Source organism: Mercenaria mercenaria, chromosome 12, assembly GCF_021730395.1.
Source record: "Mercenaria mercenaria strain notata chromosome 12, MADL_Memer_1, whole genome shotgun sequence".
Classification (NCBI taxonomy): domain Eukaryota; kingdom Metazoa; phylum Mollusca; class Bivalvia; order Venerida; family Veneridae; genus Mercenaria; species Mercenaria mercenaria.
In genome coordinates this window covers 29840699-29857693 of record NC_069372.1, presented here as the reverse complement: position 1 = coordinate 29857693, position 16995 = coordinate 29840699, and the positions used below count along the sequence as shown (strand labels likewise).

Genomic DNA, 16995 nt, shown 5'->3' with positions numbered 1-16995 from the left:
TTGTACAGGTTCCATAACCCAGTTTTGCAATTTTACAAAATTAGTCCCCTTTTTCAACTTTTTTACTCATTCAACTGACAAGGCTGTTGAATAGTCGAGCGTTGCTGTCCTGCGACAGCTCTTGTTTTAAATACATTTGTATTGTATATTTTGACGTTTGAATTACGATCGTCATGTTTTCATCTACAATTATGCTTGAGATACATTCACGGCTCCGTACTAAACAGGGAGGAGTAGAAGAAGAAGATAATCATTTTAATTATTATTGTAAGATGATGATGATGATGATGATGATGATAACGGCCACGACGACGACGAAACCGTAAATGCAGAGCCCGAAACTAAGTTTATCATGAAAAATGTTTTATGAACATGCAACCAAAGTGTGAAGTTGTGCATTGAAAAGATCAAACAAAAAACAACAACAATGAAACAAAATTGCGGACTTTTCACTCAGTTAAACAGATAAACAGACGACACCATTTTCAGATACATAATTGTTAAATATCACTTCATGTGAATGTAAACTTCAGAATGTGAAATATCGAAGTTACAGAGACCATACTGGTGCGTTGTTTTTTCCCTGTAAAATCAAACAAAGAAAAACTCCCAACAAATAATCTGCTAACAAAAATGCATTTACATTGGCGAATTAGCAGAATTTTCATAAACTTTTTTTAATATCATTTTAAGTTTTTCAATTTACCGGCTGAAGTTAAAGTAATTCCCACAATCATTTTTTTTCTGACTGGGGGAAGGAAAGACTTATAAATAAATAAATTAATAAAAATTAACAAATTAAAATGACGTTGTGTAAGTCAGTTACTTACCTCTTAGATCGGTGTTCATGAATTGAAAATACCCGCGGTCGTGCGCACTGGCACCAGACCAGAAAGAAAATGCCTCTGTACATGTTATACCCTACCCCTAGGTATTCTGTAAGAATCATGGTCATGAACGGGAAAATATACTAACTCGTTTCAATCGCGCATTTCATACCTTAAACGCGCAGTTCGGTAAATGTTTTGGATATTGGACAAGTGGTAATTTATCTTCCATTGTGTACCGATCACATTTCTTCAATATTTCTTATCTGAGAGAAACAACGTGTAGTTTACAGTTTTTCAACGTTACACAAAAAACTTCGTTGAACTTCCCTAGTGAAGTTCCGGTATAGATTACAAAACCATTCTGATTGGCTGATGCGAAAATGTATGTCAGTCGTCGTTTAATTACACATACGCTATATATGCAGCATAAATGTGCAATATGAATTAATAAACAGTACAGATGTATACCAATGTATAGCTTCAAATTCAAAATCATATATAAGACGAATTTCATTCATCATTTCGAGTTTTATTGTAAAACTGGTTTTGTTTGTTTACATTTCGCCTAACATGTGCACTACGGTGACCTCTAGACCGGAAAGTTCACGCAAGTTTTTTCTGTAACGCTGACGAAAGTATAAAATATGTGGAGTATCTCTGCAATATGAAATATTGAGACAATGTGACTGGTGCACGATGGAAGATAAATTACCGCTGGTTCAATATGCCGTGTACCCATTCACCGAACTGCGCATTTTAGGTGAGAAATGTACGATTGAAATGGGTTAGTGCACTTTCCCGTTCATGACCATGGTTCTTATAGAATACCTAGGGGTAAGGTATAACATGTACAGAGGCATTTTCTTTCTGGTCTGTTGCCAGTGGTCGTGCGGTAACACCTCGAGCGCTACGCGCTCTCGGTGTCACACGATTCGCAGAAGCGGGTGTTTTCAATTCATGAACACCTCCTACTCGGTTAGTAACCTACACATATAATCCGCTTAATGCATTGTGTACAATAAAAGCCATTATCTAAGTTGTCCTTCCGAAAGTTAAGATTGAGTGGCCTTTATAAAAATGACATTCGAATTTCACTCACACTCCCGCAAGGTCCACTTGAGGCAAACTTGAGTGATACTTACTCAAGTTTGAGTCAAGTGTGAGTTTGTATAGCCCAAAACATTGTAAATTTATCATCTAAACTTGCAATATATTTGAGAAACACTTAAGTGTCCCAAGGACCTCCCTCAACATACACTCACTCTCGGGAGCTGACTTGACTGTCAATCACCTTTAATACAAATTGAAGCTTTCACTGGTAAAGACGTGCCCGTTAAGCAATTCAATTGAGTACACTCAATGAGCCTTAGATGACTCACTCACGTTATGTATAAATTCGTACGCTACTATAATACAATAGTGCTTAAAAGAAATGCTTTCATTTCACATTATTTAAGAATATAACATCTAACAAAAAGAATCTTTCACTAGTTGAATGTACTGATGGAATATCTGGCTCTAGGGGCAACTGTTTTCGACAGAGTCTCGTTACCACCGAAACAGTTACTCGAGAGTACCTTCAGCCAGCGAAAGATAGATGACACACGTACTGTACTTTATGAATCAATCACTACTATAATAAAATAGCGCTGGAAAGAAAACATTCGCTCGTATTTCTTCTATTAACCGAAGAATACGGTATGCAAGAAAAAGAAAAATATCTCTCCAGTTGAAGGTGCGGGTGGAAATAGATGGCTCTCAGATAACTGTTTTGCGGTAACTCGGAACAGCCTTGTTACTGCCTAAACAGTTACCCTTGAACCAGATATTTCTATCAACCAGTGAAAGATCCTCATAGTTTTTATTGAATTTTATTTGCACACAGGACCGTTTTATTGGAAATATATGTCTTGATTCAAGGGAGAAACTAAAGTTATTTATCATATACATGTTATAAGTTCTGTAAAAAAAAGAGCTTGTATTTCACAAGTAAATACCAACAAGCAGAAATCAAATTCCGTAAATCTAATTCCATATCATGCATGTGCTCGGACTTCTTTCAATAATTTTCATGACCCTGTTCTACGAGTAGCTCAAACACAAAAAAAATAAAGCGAGAGATTCTCCGTTACGACCGTATACTTACATAAAATTTTAAACTACATGTTTTGATAATGACATTATTTCCTTATTCATTTTCAACATTTTATAACTCTTCTCAATCAATAAACGAACAAAAATGACGTCATGGCGTTTTAAGTGTGCAAGTTAAAGAAATCCAATTTAGGCTATCAACCGTGACATTACTGTGTGGTCTGGGTTTTGTAAAATACTTTTACTACATGGCGGTATGAAATAAAAGAGCGTATGTTTTGTAAACAAAGAAAAAGATTAAGATGGTAAGAGGGTTTTGGAGTAACTTTCATCAAGGATGCGACGAGTTTCAGCCTTGAACGGCATGCAATGCACCGCAATAGCAGTTATAGGTTTATTAACCTTTTGTTTTTCAATCCGATTTTCAAAATATTTGCCTACAGCTCTCCGGCGACAGGATGCTCTGCATCAAAATTTTACTTGTCTACATTTGATATAGGCAAACAGTGTTACCCTACCCGGTGTCTTATACCCCAGTCACACATACGGCGCGGATAGCTTCTTCCGGCTACGGATAGAAACGTAGTAAACCGTATCGATCCGTACCTGAGCCGTACGGATTGGTACGGACTGATACGGATCACTACTTTAAGGTACGGATCGATACGGATTCCTGCGTTTCTATCCGTGGCTAGACGTAGCTATCCGCGCCGTATGTGTGACTGGGGTATTAAGTAGAAAGTATTGCCTCCAAACTGTTTATAATGTTTTTTCTATGATAAACCGTTTGATCGACCCAGTTTTTAATCCCAGATAATCCAGTTTCAAACCAGATCTAGATCTTATAAATTCAAACATTTATTCAGTTTATATAAAGACCTATAGTGTGTAAGCAATGTTTTCAATAACATCAGTTTTTACCTTATACCACAGTCACACATACGACGCGGATAGCTACGTTTAGCTACGAATCTAAACGTAGTAATCCGTATCGATCCGTACCTGAGCCGTACGGACTGGTACGGACTGATACGGGTTACTACTTTAAGGTACGGCTCAGGTACGGATCGATACGGATCGATACGGATTACTACGTTTCTATCCGTGGCTAGACGTAGCTATCCGCGCCGTATGTGTGACTGGGGTATTAGATAATAAAGTTTCAAACTTGATGTTGATTTTATAAAGGCAAACATTCTGACATCTAGTAGAAAATGGAATTTACAGTGTTAACAAAGTTATTTCCTTGATTTTGACCTAGTACCTATTATTTAAGCCAAGATGACCCAAGTTCAAAATCTGCCAAGAGCTTCCAAACACGAATATCCAGTCTAATTTTAGGATAAAATTGAACAACGGACACATGATACCATAATAGCTCATCAAGCGCCCTTTGTGATAAGATGTGCTAAAATTCGGGTAACTCGTGATGTTGAATAACATTCCTATACAATTTCATGACGGTCGTTCAATACTTTTGCCGATATGTGTAACACATATTTTCTGCTGATGAACAGACGAGCTGAAGAACAGACAAATCCAAAATAATATCCTTGCCGCACAATGTTTAATAGCATAATAATCCAGATCTTATCACCGTTATATGTATGTTTTTCCTACCGCACATAATATAATCAAATAATGTTGAGCTGGCCCCCTAAGAAAATTAACTATGACTGCTTTAAAGTTACTCTATATCGGTTACACTACTCACATTTAGCTCGTAGCTGGCTACAGCGATACCAGAATATGCTCCAGTTCCAGCGAAGCCAACGATAGCGCCGCTTCCAATGTCACTTGCAAACAGAGATGCTCCAATCTGTATCACATCACAGAATACAGCTTAATGGCAACAACTAACATATGTTAGCAAGAAGTGTAGAAATACCAGATTTGTTTACAGTTAAGATATTCAATTCAAAAATGTAAGTTGAATAATGTTGAAGTCAAGCCAACCTGAAAGTTAATCTGTCAACTAATCATCACGCCATGTACCCGGATAATCCTAACTCTGTTCAGCGACCCTAACTCAGTGCCAACATGGCTGACATAAAGACGATGTATGTAGTTAATTTCCTTGTCTTTTTTCATGTTTTTATGTTAGTATGCAATGTTATCGTAAAACTTTTGATACTCATAATATCATGTATTGATAGCATGTTTTGTGTACTAAATATTTCAATCGAAATGTCACATTATGTGGCTGGAATTCATTAAATGTACTCAAAGAAATCTTCGAAATAAACATGTTTTATGTTTCTAACTGTTTTAAAGTACCAGAAATTGCAGTAAGACCTTACTTATTAAATGTATTAGTTCCTTAAACATCTCTTTGACAATGTTTAACAGTATCAAAGTTTGAAATTGATTTTTATAGCTTAAAAATTGTATTGATTATGAGATGAGTTTAAATTTGCGGATAATTCCTAACTGGTATAGGATACAGTGCTGGATAAATACGAACTTAGAATGGATAAACACCTAACCAAACGAAAACGGCTGTTCGTCTGTGCTTTTTTTATGGACTGTTGATGCTCGAAGTTCTTTCACCTACCCACCCCTGCAGGGATATGGGATTCCTATGTCCAACTTATCCGACTCGTGATTTTTTGCCGGCGGACAAGTGCATTTTTCAGTCTGTGTGTCCCCGGACAAGCATACTTTTTCAGGTATAAAATGAGAAAACATAAAATATTATTTAGATTGTGTGTTGCTTCAAGTGTATGGAGGTGATAAAGATAATGGGTTCTTTGACTAGGTCTCGCGCATACTGTAACTCGGTGACTATGATAAAATATCAGAGAAGATTTAGATACACGAAGATTTATTTAACGTCGAATAAATATAAACATATAACACTAGCTTAAACCTATTTTCCGACAAATACATGTAAATAAGCTCAACATAAGTAAAACCGCTGTAATAAAATGCAAATATGTTAAAGCACATTAAAGCAAATAAAGCATCTGGCTCTAAGTAGATAAGAAACAAATCACAACACACATAAAAGAAGAATCATATACATGCTAAAGGGAGAATAAGAACTACTTAAAGCAGCTGAAGAAAAATATTTGCATCATCAGCATATAGCATTCTGTAACAAAAACTAAAAAAGGAAAACAAGGGTTACACACACAGAACTAAAAGGACATTTAAAGACATCAGAAAGGTAAACAACTTAAAACAGTATTATGACAAGTTTGTAAGTAGAATTCCAACTGTTGAGACAATAAGTCACTGTCAAAGGAAGTAGTCAGCCAAATTAAAACCAAAAGCACACAGAGATCGCAAGTATGACTAAAACAGGTCGGAACGTTTTAACAGCCTTTCTCAGAATTCATCTGGCTTTGTACCATTGCGTGGGCAGTGTTTCGGGCATGACCTCAAAAGATTCCGAACACTGCTTACGCGATTTCAGACTTTTATAAACGTTAAAAGGCAAATATTTCAACAGCTTATTTTTTATCACAGTTACTGTGATATGCTTTTCTTTTCATTGTCCTACATAAAGAACTCGATCTCCAGTCTATTTGCGCTTTCATGAAGGTTTAATATTACAAATCAGAGCAAGTGAAATTTGACAATGGACAAGTGGATTTTTAAGTGTCCGTGGACAAGTGAAAAATGTAAGGATACCCACACCCCTGTCCCGCCAGTCCATGCATCACCCCCCCCCCCCTCCAACCCCATCACACCACACACACACACGCACACACGCACACACGCACACACACACACACACACACACACACTTTTCTTCCCTATTTACCGTCTGAAATATATCATATTTAACAAATAATTATAAATCTAATCCCGTTTAAACAATATCAAAAATATTTCATTAGCACCTCTATAAAAATCCTCTCTTGCACTATACGATATACAAGATTTGAAACAAACACAATTCTTCTGAAACAGTGTGTGTGTGTGCGTGCGTGCGTGCGTGCGTGCGTGCGTGTGAGATAGAGAGAGAGAGGGGGGTGGGCGGGGAGTACGGAACTTCGAACATCGGTGGTATTAAATAATTTCTTATATAATAACATAATAGTTTTGACTTTTATACTAAGTTATTTTTGACGGTTTATCCAGGTTTTTCCAAACATTGCTATTTGCATAATATTAAAATTATGAAAAAAATATTTGACTATAGTGGGCATACATATAACATCTTGTAAAATTAATGACAAAGTTTGAAAACAATACCGCTTATAAAGTAATGTTTACAATAATCAGACCATGTACATGTCAGCTCATTCATTTCTATAGTATACTAGTCAGTTAGGTGTTTATCCGTCACACAATTTCGTGTAAGTTAGGTTTTTATCCATTCCTCATGTAAACTGAGTTCGGTTTTTATCAAATCAAAGTTAGGTTTTTATCCCTTTTCTCGCTGTCAGTACATTTGAACATGCATTGTGTCAACATGTAGTGGGTTAACGACATAGTGTAAACGGGCCTATAAAGCAGTATATTTTTGCTTTCAAACAACAAAATAGTCGAGGCATCAAAAGCATAAAAGTATTTTTAAAGATTTTTTGTAAATGTTTTCATTGAAAAAGTTGCCTTGGTCATCGTTTTTCTACCTGAAAACACAAGGGCTGATATATTTAACATGATACATTTTGAAATAAATATACACTTGATCAATGGAGATAGATATAACAACAGAAACATTCCTTTATACATCGTAATTACACAGAAAACAAAGTTGTATCGGTTTTACATCCGCCATATTGGCACTGAGTTAGGGTCGCTGAACAGAGTTAAGATTATCCGGGTACATGGCGTGATCATTCAAGCCATAAATTTCCTCATACAACTTTGAGAATATTTTATTGACAAGTGAACTCTCAATCTATAATGTGTCAACAACGTAATATATTTCCGAACTTATGGTTTTTCCGCTATGACCACAAATATGTTGCTTATCTTTTTTTTTAGCATTTTATTTTACAATAAGCAACTCAAACAAGTTCAATATAGAATCAATGTTCTATACTTACTCCAAACCATAGCATATCTCTGCCAGCCAGGAAATACCCACTGATGCTAGATCTCTGTGTCCGTATTGTCGCCTTTAAAAACAGTTGAAGAGTTGCAACAATTCATGCTTTGTCAAGTTTAATATCTTTGTAGTAAGTTTTAGAACTTCTCGATTGTGTTTCACAAAATAAACATTGACCATTTTTAAAATATTCAACAGTTTACGAGAGGTCCTCTTATGATAGCTGTGTGTTTGTGAAAGGTCTACAAAGAACTGTAATTATTCCACCGTAAATGACGTCATTTGAGAAAAAGAGAAAGTTCGAAATGCTTTATATATATAACTGATCCCATTGCATAGGCCTGGGTCCTACATTGTTAATCTATGACGAAGTATTTATTTCTATGATGTAATGTTCATTTTTTTCGATGCCACGAGCGTACGTTTACGTTATGTAAGCGTTATGCAATTTATCATGACATCGCAATATTAAAGAGCTATATTAACCGTTCAACCGAGTTCCTGTGATATTTTGAAGTTATTGATTGAAGCCAGAGAGGAGTTCCTGTATATATATGCACTTCATCCTAACTGATGGTGATATATGTATACTGAACAGCAAAAAAAAATTATAACAGTTTTATAACTGGGGTATTTTTTATCTTAAAACTTTAATTTATAAATCACTTGTGTTTTTCATTTCACATTACACTTGAAGAACTTCACGTGTAAAATTTGAAAAAAAATCAATCAACCGTGAAGTCAGTAGTCCCACTATAGCCGTTTAGCACGCAATTCACTTGCGCCTGTAATTAATAATTTTCTTTATGAAATTTTATTGTCATTGGAAATATTGATAATTGGTTAACTCGAAAAACAACATAAAGTTTAAAAATATTGTTGGTTGCACCGAATCAAATTTAGCGCGAGCGCCCAATTGGGATGTTACAATGCAACTGACGCTCAGAAGATATTGCCTTTCAAACGGCTGTTGTGGGACTACTGACTCACAGTTTATTGATTTTTAAAAAATTATCACGTGAAGATCTTCAAGTGTAATTTTGATACGAAGAAACAATTCAAATTTGAAAAATTAATTTTTTATTTCAAAATACACCAATTATACATCTGGATAGTTTCTTTTGCTGTTCAGTATATATTGGTTATCATTATGGTCCAATATCCTGAATAAATATGATAAATAATGACGCGCCTACAGTGATTGTCCATATCGACGCATCCATACTGGTTATCCCCGGTATTTATTTCAACGCATTTGGTGTTAATCGCAACAGACACTTGTTTTTGCATGGTTTATCAAGGCAGATACATGGATATTGATTTGCAAATACCAGTTATTACTAAAATAAGTAGACCGGGAACCTGATTTTTGGCTGGCTTTTGCGTAAAATTGATGTAAGATGTACATTGGGGTCAGGGGTCTGTAATTCAAATTATTACATACTCGTTTCTATTCCCCGTTAAGTTACACTAGTACCGGAAACGTCAATATTTTTCCATACACTGACGCCTGAATTTCATATCGGGTGGGTGACGTAATTCAGTGTGTGTTGTTGCACTATTTTTTTTCTATTTAGTTCAGTATTGTCAATTCTATTCAGGCTATTGAACAAATTTATGATATTTACATAATATTTATATGTGTAGATGCGTATGTAATAAAAAGGTTATTATCTTTGCCCCTAAAGTCGCGCAATATTTCCGCTGAAGAACTCGTGCATATTTCCTTATACAAAGCTAATAACCTATAAATATCTTCTAGAGTAGATCAGGTTAGGTTCTGATATTTTTCTGATTGATATATATATATATATATATATAATAAGCTGTAACTTAAATAAAAGTTTTCAACATAGCACTTTATATTATCTAGGAAGTATAAATTAAAACAAAAAGAACTAAAAATGTCAAAATTGACCAGTTTTTAAATGTTGTTTTTATTCTAAATATATCTCCTAATTGCACGCTGACCCCAACATTTTTTCTTTCCATTTTGAAGCATTTTTGTGTGTCATTAAACAGCAAAATATTTCTAAAATCTTAACAGCAGATTTTTGTAGATTTAAATACGCTTTCACTATCGAAAAAAATGGGTGAGGTAATTATGCTAACATATGAAAATGAAAGCGATTTGTTTGTGACATTTATGCTAATATAATTCTAACATCACCTGTGAGACCTAAAATCCCTGTTAGTTTAATTATACGTTTTATAAAGTACCCCCAATTTTTTTCGGTTTCACCTAATTTCGGAAATGCTTGAACAGTGGGTAGAGAAAATGCCCTATAAAATAAAAACGTGTGCGGTGACCTGTGCTTTTTCTACCCTTATTTGTCTTAGAAACATATGTTCTTCAAACTCATTGAGTATGAAAAATTCGTAACTTTAGAAAAATGCGACAAGCAGACCTGTTACTGGTTATAATGGTACCAGTTATACTAAAATGCATATGAAGGGTAACAGCATCAGTCACCAGTCTACGTATTTATTGAATAACCCTCGTAGATGCACGTGCTGGCTGTTTGTTTACAATTAACCAAGTTTTAGAAAGTTGAAAACCTGGTCATTAGATTGACGATGCAGTTGGGCGGATGGCGTTAAGATTTGGTTGCCTTTCAAAAATGGACCTTGGTTTACCGGTAGCTTATGGTAAGACCAAGGTTATGATTGAATTTGGGGTCAGTGGAGTCAAGGTCAAGGAAACTGCTACTAAAAACTGTTTCCGCTCAACAACTTAATAAAATAGAAAAAGTGGAAACTCCACAGGTCGCTCAAAACGACAAAAATGAAAATGTTGCACGCTCGGTTTGATTGAACTAGTGGAAATGCATGCTACCGTCCACGCCCTCTAACCCCGGGTAGAGCAGAACTCAAGTTTCGACGGATGGACTGAAATTAAACTTGGCATATAAGTTACTTATATAAACACCAAGGCTGGAATTGTATATAGGGTAAGTGAGGTCATATTCAAGGTCCATATAACTGACTGAATGTGCATACTTAGAAATTTTCACCGCGTCACAGCGGGCTAGAGCGTTTGGCCAAAGCTACCTTTGTACTGTGAAAAGGATGGATCACTGAGCGCCTAACTTTTTTATATATATATAAAAGTCATTTTAATGCCATTGGGTCAATGTTAATGTCATAGTTACTAAAACAGATTACTGTAATCATCTAAAAAGTTGTTTCCGATTTATAATTTTAATTGGGAATTACTTGCTGTCACCAATCTTGGTGTACAACAAGCTTATCTGGAGACTATGCTTTGGATGATATTTGGGGTCACTGTTTCTAAAAAAAAAAAAAGAAAAATGACTTACATTCAATATCTTTAGTTTGGGTAAACAAACTAAACATATTGTCAGCAAACTTGGTGTGTAGATAGCTTCATCAAACATAAAAGGTATTTGGGGGTCATTCAGGGTCAAAGTCACTGTAACTAAACACGGACAAATGATTTCAGCTGAATAACTTTAGTTTGGAATGGCATAACTTGATTTATCTACTAAGTTTGAAAAATTCTTTGTGATTCAGTGGTCTAGAGCATTGGGCGGGCTGAAGTGGCAGAACTGGCTTTGGACTGTATATTGGGTCACTGACACAAGAAATAGAAAAAGGTTGATGCTCAAAATCTTTATTTGGGTATACAAATTGTCAGCAAACTTTGCTTAGGTAGGTTTTTTTTATCAAAGACAGAGGTTGGGAATATATCTGGGGGTCACTCGGGTCAATCTCATTTTTACTAAATGTAGAACATTATTTCCACTGAATCACTTGATTAATCTGCATAATTTGAAAGCGCTGGTCTAGTCTACCTTTTATAATGTGGAATGAACAGGTAACAGTTCAAATCCTGGTCTGGGTCCTACTCTGTCATAGGGTCAATGTCGAACAAATGACACAAGTCAGGAATTACATATGGCAATGACATGACACATCTACGTTTCATATATCTGTACTTCTGAACGGCATGATTGGATGTAGTCAAATATGTATTATAGAACATGTCCCTATTTTAAACTGAACTTGTTGGTGTGATATAAAGATCGAAAATCTGATTTTCGTGGAATTTCCACGTTTCTTCCTATCAATTTTAAAAGGACATGAGAACCCAGTTGCTGGAAGCTTAAGTTGGTTATTAAGATAACAGTCGATTAACTGTAAGGGTTGTATTTCGACCTTTTGGAGGACTTTGTAAAAGAAATGCACCAGATAAGATATTGTATATTAAAATGACTTTGCATTTAATCAAAACATCAAATAATCAGAATTTAACCGGCGGTAACAGCCGGTTAATGTTTCGAACAACTGGGTCTAGTTTTTTTCTTTTATGCGAAAAAATACGGCCAAACAGTAAATTACATTTACTTTTATCTTTAAATAAAGTATAATATATAATAAGTATATAATAAGTGATACTAGAACGTATGAAATATCTTGTTTCAATTTGGTTAAATTATCATGTCTACATGTCTTTGCATATCATCACTCCAACTATGAAGTAGTGAATAATACATTATCAACCGTACTTACATACATATCCTTTCAACTCACCTCACAATTACATACATATCCTTTCAACTCAACTCACAATTACATATTTCATAGAATGATTTAGTTGAATATATCTCATTTCTATGGCCAATGTAAAAATAACAAATATATTCTTAATGGAAATCTGACGTGACGTCGACGTATTATTTGACGCCAATGCATACAGGCGCCGAGAAAGAGTGCTACAACATTTGATCTACAATTTTATTTACATAATAAAGCACGAAAAAGAACTCATTAGAAGTATACTGGTACTGATGATAAACCCGGACAGATGATAAAGTCGAACACCTTGGAAATATTCGATTGCAATCGATTATTTATAAAATTGAACACACCATCTAATAGTTTCCACTTACAACACCAACTGGTGTAAACAAAAACAAAATTGGTAAATATTCTGTATAAATAAATGACTTACATAAATTTGTATAAAAAAAATTATCCAAAATTACTGGGGAAGAGGGTGCTTTTTCACATGCTCACTATCGAAACATGAAGGCCTGACGTTTGTTAACTTTTCATTACTTGATCAGGAATGACTGTTGCAGCTTTTTGGGGAAAGTTTCAATATAATAATACCAAGAAAATTTTGTAAATGACAAAGGGTTCGAATTTATCATCAGTCAACGTTCATAAAGTCCCCTTTTTACATACCCCTTTCAGGCCCTCACTTCGTGTAGTTTGCTTACTAAATATAAATTTGAATTATGTAAAGTTTTCAGCAAAGGTTAAGCTTTATTTTGATACCGACCATTGATTTTAATTTGCAGAAATAAAAAAGTTACAGGTAAAAAACCTCATTTTCTGTTCGGGTTTATCATCAGTACCAGTACGCACTCGTAAATTATTCCGCGGGACGTATTACATCGCGTATTTTAACACTATTAAAACAGTTACGACCTACTATAGTTGGGGCCATACATTAGCCATGACATGGCTACCCTATTTCATCTTCTTGTTTACATTAAATACGTATTAAAATCGGAATAATATATAGCAGAAACACGTTTTAACATACCTCAACAATACGAATCGGTTAAAAGTCACGAAATTGTTCCTCTAGTTTATAACCCCATCGTATAGTTTCGACGTGTTAAACATGGTTCTGCTGTATACTATATCTTGAATAAATCTCGTTGGACGTAAAAATGTGTTTCTGTTACAGCAGTTTAACAATTCCCTTTGTTTTTCTATGAAATAAAACCTAACAATTGCTTTTGTGGGATAGAAATATTGTCAGCACTTGGATCTCGGCTCCTCCTCGTTTGGCACTGGTTCACTAATGCTGACAATTTATATAAAAAAGAATATAAACGTATCATTGTGAGAAAAAATAATATGTCATTAAGCATCAGTTTATTCATCAATTTACCTATAGTTCCAATGAACTGACATCAAAGAATACAGCCCATTTTTAGTGGAACATGGAGTAAAAATTAGAGGTAACAAGATGGTTACGTCAGTTTATGAAAACGTTTTAGAAGAACTTAAGATTTTTCTTTGTTTCATTACAAATAAAATAAATGAATAATTATCTCACCCATATGCCGACTCCAAGACATAATAGGAAATAAATGATAATGATCACAAGGTCTACTGTCCCAATACCACTTCTTTGCTCAAACGCTCCAGTGGCATTTGTCATATTTTTCTGAATTTCCTACCTTGATGCTGACCAAGCCTTAAATCTGTATCACGAATTAAATTATTTGACATTAAATATCCCTGTATTAGATATGCATTACTTTTGATACAACTTTATCTCTTACTATTAAACTTTCAGTTTCCTTGCCATTCATGTGAGTGTTTATGCATTTATATAAGTTATTGTGGACCACCTGCAAACAGGTAGGTTCGCAAATCTGTTTTGCATATTCACCAAGAATGACGATAATGAATCAGGTCATTTTCATTTCATAAGGTTAATATTATTATTTTTTTATATTATCTCCTATGCCATCACCATTAAGATATTCAAGTGTATCTGTATACTTTTAAATGTCTTAGTGATCATATTAACGATTTACTTGTTGTTGATACAGTCTTATTAGCTGAAAGGCAGATAGAATAGTTACAGAGGACCTACAGATTTTGGTTAAAATAATCTTTCTTTAAAATTGAGATTTTGTCATATTATGAACAATACAGCATGAGATTGTGTTTCTATGCTATCTTGAAATGCTAAATCTAGAAGAAGAAAAAACATTCCCGAGTCGGGAATCGAACCTTGGCCTCTTCGGCAATAAAAACTTTCCTGCGCTCTTGGCAGGAAACCAAAAAAAAAAAAAAAGAATTAATATAAAGATTTATAAGTAAGGCAGTTTACCTCAGGTACCCCGTTACAAACGCTTTTCAATTTTGAATGGAAAAAATAGTAAAAACAACTACTTTTCAAGTGTTTCCATAAAATATAATCTGTCAGTAACTAAATCCTTCTTCAGAAATATTGCAATAAGTTTCTGATATCTAAACATTTTCGTGACTCGGGTGATCCAGGTCTGTCAAAATCTATTCGAGTCGAATACAACATCCCAGATCAAGCTACTTTTACAAGCCTCCCATTAGATATATTCAAAAAATTGTTGCATTGTAAGTTTTCTGCAGGATATATTCACACACGTCTTACACTAATTATGATATACGTGTGAGCACGGCGGGAAAAGAGATAGTCAGGGCTTATCGAATTTTACACCAATGCGAGATACGGGAAATAATCAATAAATAATTTAATTCAGAGAAAAACACAAGTCGCATAATACTTTCGGTGTGAAACCAGTGAAGATATGAGACAAAAAGAATTCTAATGAACAGAAAAAGGAAAGATTAAACTGTTTGGGTAAAACAAATCTGTCTCGTGGAAGTCTCATTAGTAGGACCGAAGCACAAAATCACTTCGAAATACCATTCTTTCCGAAAACCATGACATATATGGAAGAGGGTAGCTTTAACTTTGCACCGCTGTACATTCCTTTTAGAAAACTTGTAACTGAAGACGGGGTTTTCAGGTGCCTGCTAAATTATTGAACTTACGAATTATCCCTGGGGTGCTCGAAGTTTTCTCCACACGAATTTCTCTCAGACTGTGTAGCGGATGGCTGGACGTGGACTGGTCCAATGTTGATTCCGACACGAGTTTTGGAATATAAGGTTTTTAAAGGCACTGGTCTCATTTTTTGAAAACAATACACCCAAAATAGTGAAAATGCGATTTTTTTGTTGTTGTTGATTTTTTTTACAATTTTTGCAGCAAACTGCAATGAAATGTTCATTTCCTACCAAAATCTGACCAAAATAACCCAACTAAACATATATCTGATAAATTTTAATTTTGGCAATTGTAGTTGTCATAGGGTATACAGTAGTAAATAAATTTGCTTTATGTTCTATATAAAATTAACAAGCTTCCGAGAGTTTTCTCAGTGCTTAACTCTAAATTAGAGCTTTGCCAGTAAGTTAAAAAGAGGCACAACTCTGTCAAAATTCAAATCAGAGTTATGGGGATTGTTTCTCCTGGTGTAGACTTTGATAGTAAATAACTATTTTAAGTTTCAAGTCAAAAGTTTGGATAGTAATAGAGCTTTTTGACTTTATCAAAAACTTAATAAAAAAATCTAAGTTAAAAACGGGCATAACTCTGTCAAAATTCAAATCAGAGTAATGGGGATTGTTTCTCCTGGTGAAAACTTTTATAGTAAATAACTGTTTTAAGTTTCAAGTCAAAAGCTTTGATAGTAACAGAGATATTAGACTATCAAAAACTAACAAAAAAATCTAAGTTGAAAAGAGGCATAACTCTGTTAAAATTCAAATCAGAGTTATGGGGATTGTTTCTCCTTGTGTAACTATTTTAAGTTTCAAGTCAATAGCTTTGATACTTACAGAGATATTTGAATTTATCAAAAACTTTAAGGCGAGTGCAATAGTTCTACGTTTTCTTCGAAAAGTCGAGCTAAAAAGGATTACTAGCCTTATGTTCTTAAATGACCTACAAACCACAAAAGAACACCAAGAAAAGTAGGGGTCATGCATCTTCAAAAAGAGATTTTTTGTCTGTCAGGTCAACACTATGGAATATCTTCCAAACTGACAGTTAAACTGACAGCTAAAATGTGGGTATGAACACATGTGTAATAAGGTTTGTTTACATTTCGTGAAACTCAAAAAATCTCCTTGAAAATGCTACAAAACTGTCAGGTATAGGTCCACAATGAAATTAAAACAGGACCTTGCTTACATACAACATGAAAATGCCACTTTAACTGGGAAAAATTGGAGGATTCTTTCTTTCCGCCGTTATCTTATATTTAGTACTATTGTACCTCGAGCGAAAATTTTTAAAATGGTAAAATTCCTCGCGTAATTTGTTGACATCAGTGAAGATCAAGTAAAATCATGAACATCATTGTGAAGAAAAATATGCACTGTATTGAAGAATACCAAAAATTATGGGAAAGTTGCAAAGATAGTTAAACATGTCATGATTTTCAAGGTGGGTGTACGAGAATTTTC

The 16995-nt window shown here is 34.6% G+C and overlaps 1 protein-coding gene across 1 annotated transcript in view; it reads right to left on the bottom strand.

Annotated features, from left to right (window-relative positions):
* The window catches only part of LOC123534237 (sodium/glucose cotransporter 4-like), a 140548-nt gene extending 126236 nt beyond the window's left edge, over positions 1–14312 (bottom strand). Inside the window, exons 1-3 of the mRNA XM_045316386.2 lie at positions 14027–14312; positions 7928–7999; positions 4639–4743 (exon numbers count right to left, since the gene is read on the bottom strand). Of these exons, the coding sequence (XP_045172321.2) occupies positions 4639–4743; positions 7928–7999; positions 14027–14131 (282 nt within the window). The 5' untranslated portion in view covers positions 14132–14312. The remainder of the gene's footprint in view (positions 1–4638; positions 4744–7927; positions 8000–14026) is intronic.
* Between the last annotated feature and the right edge of the window lie 2683 nt (positions 14313–16995).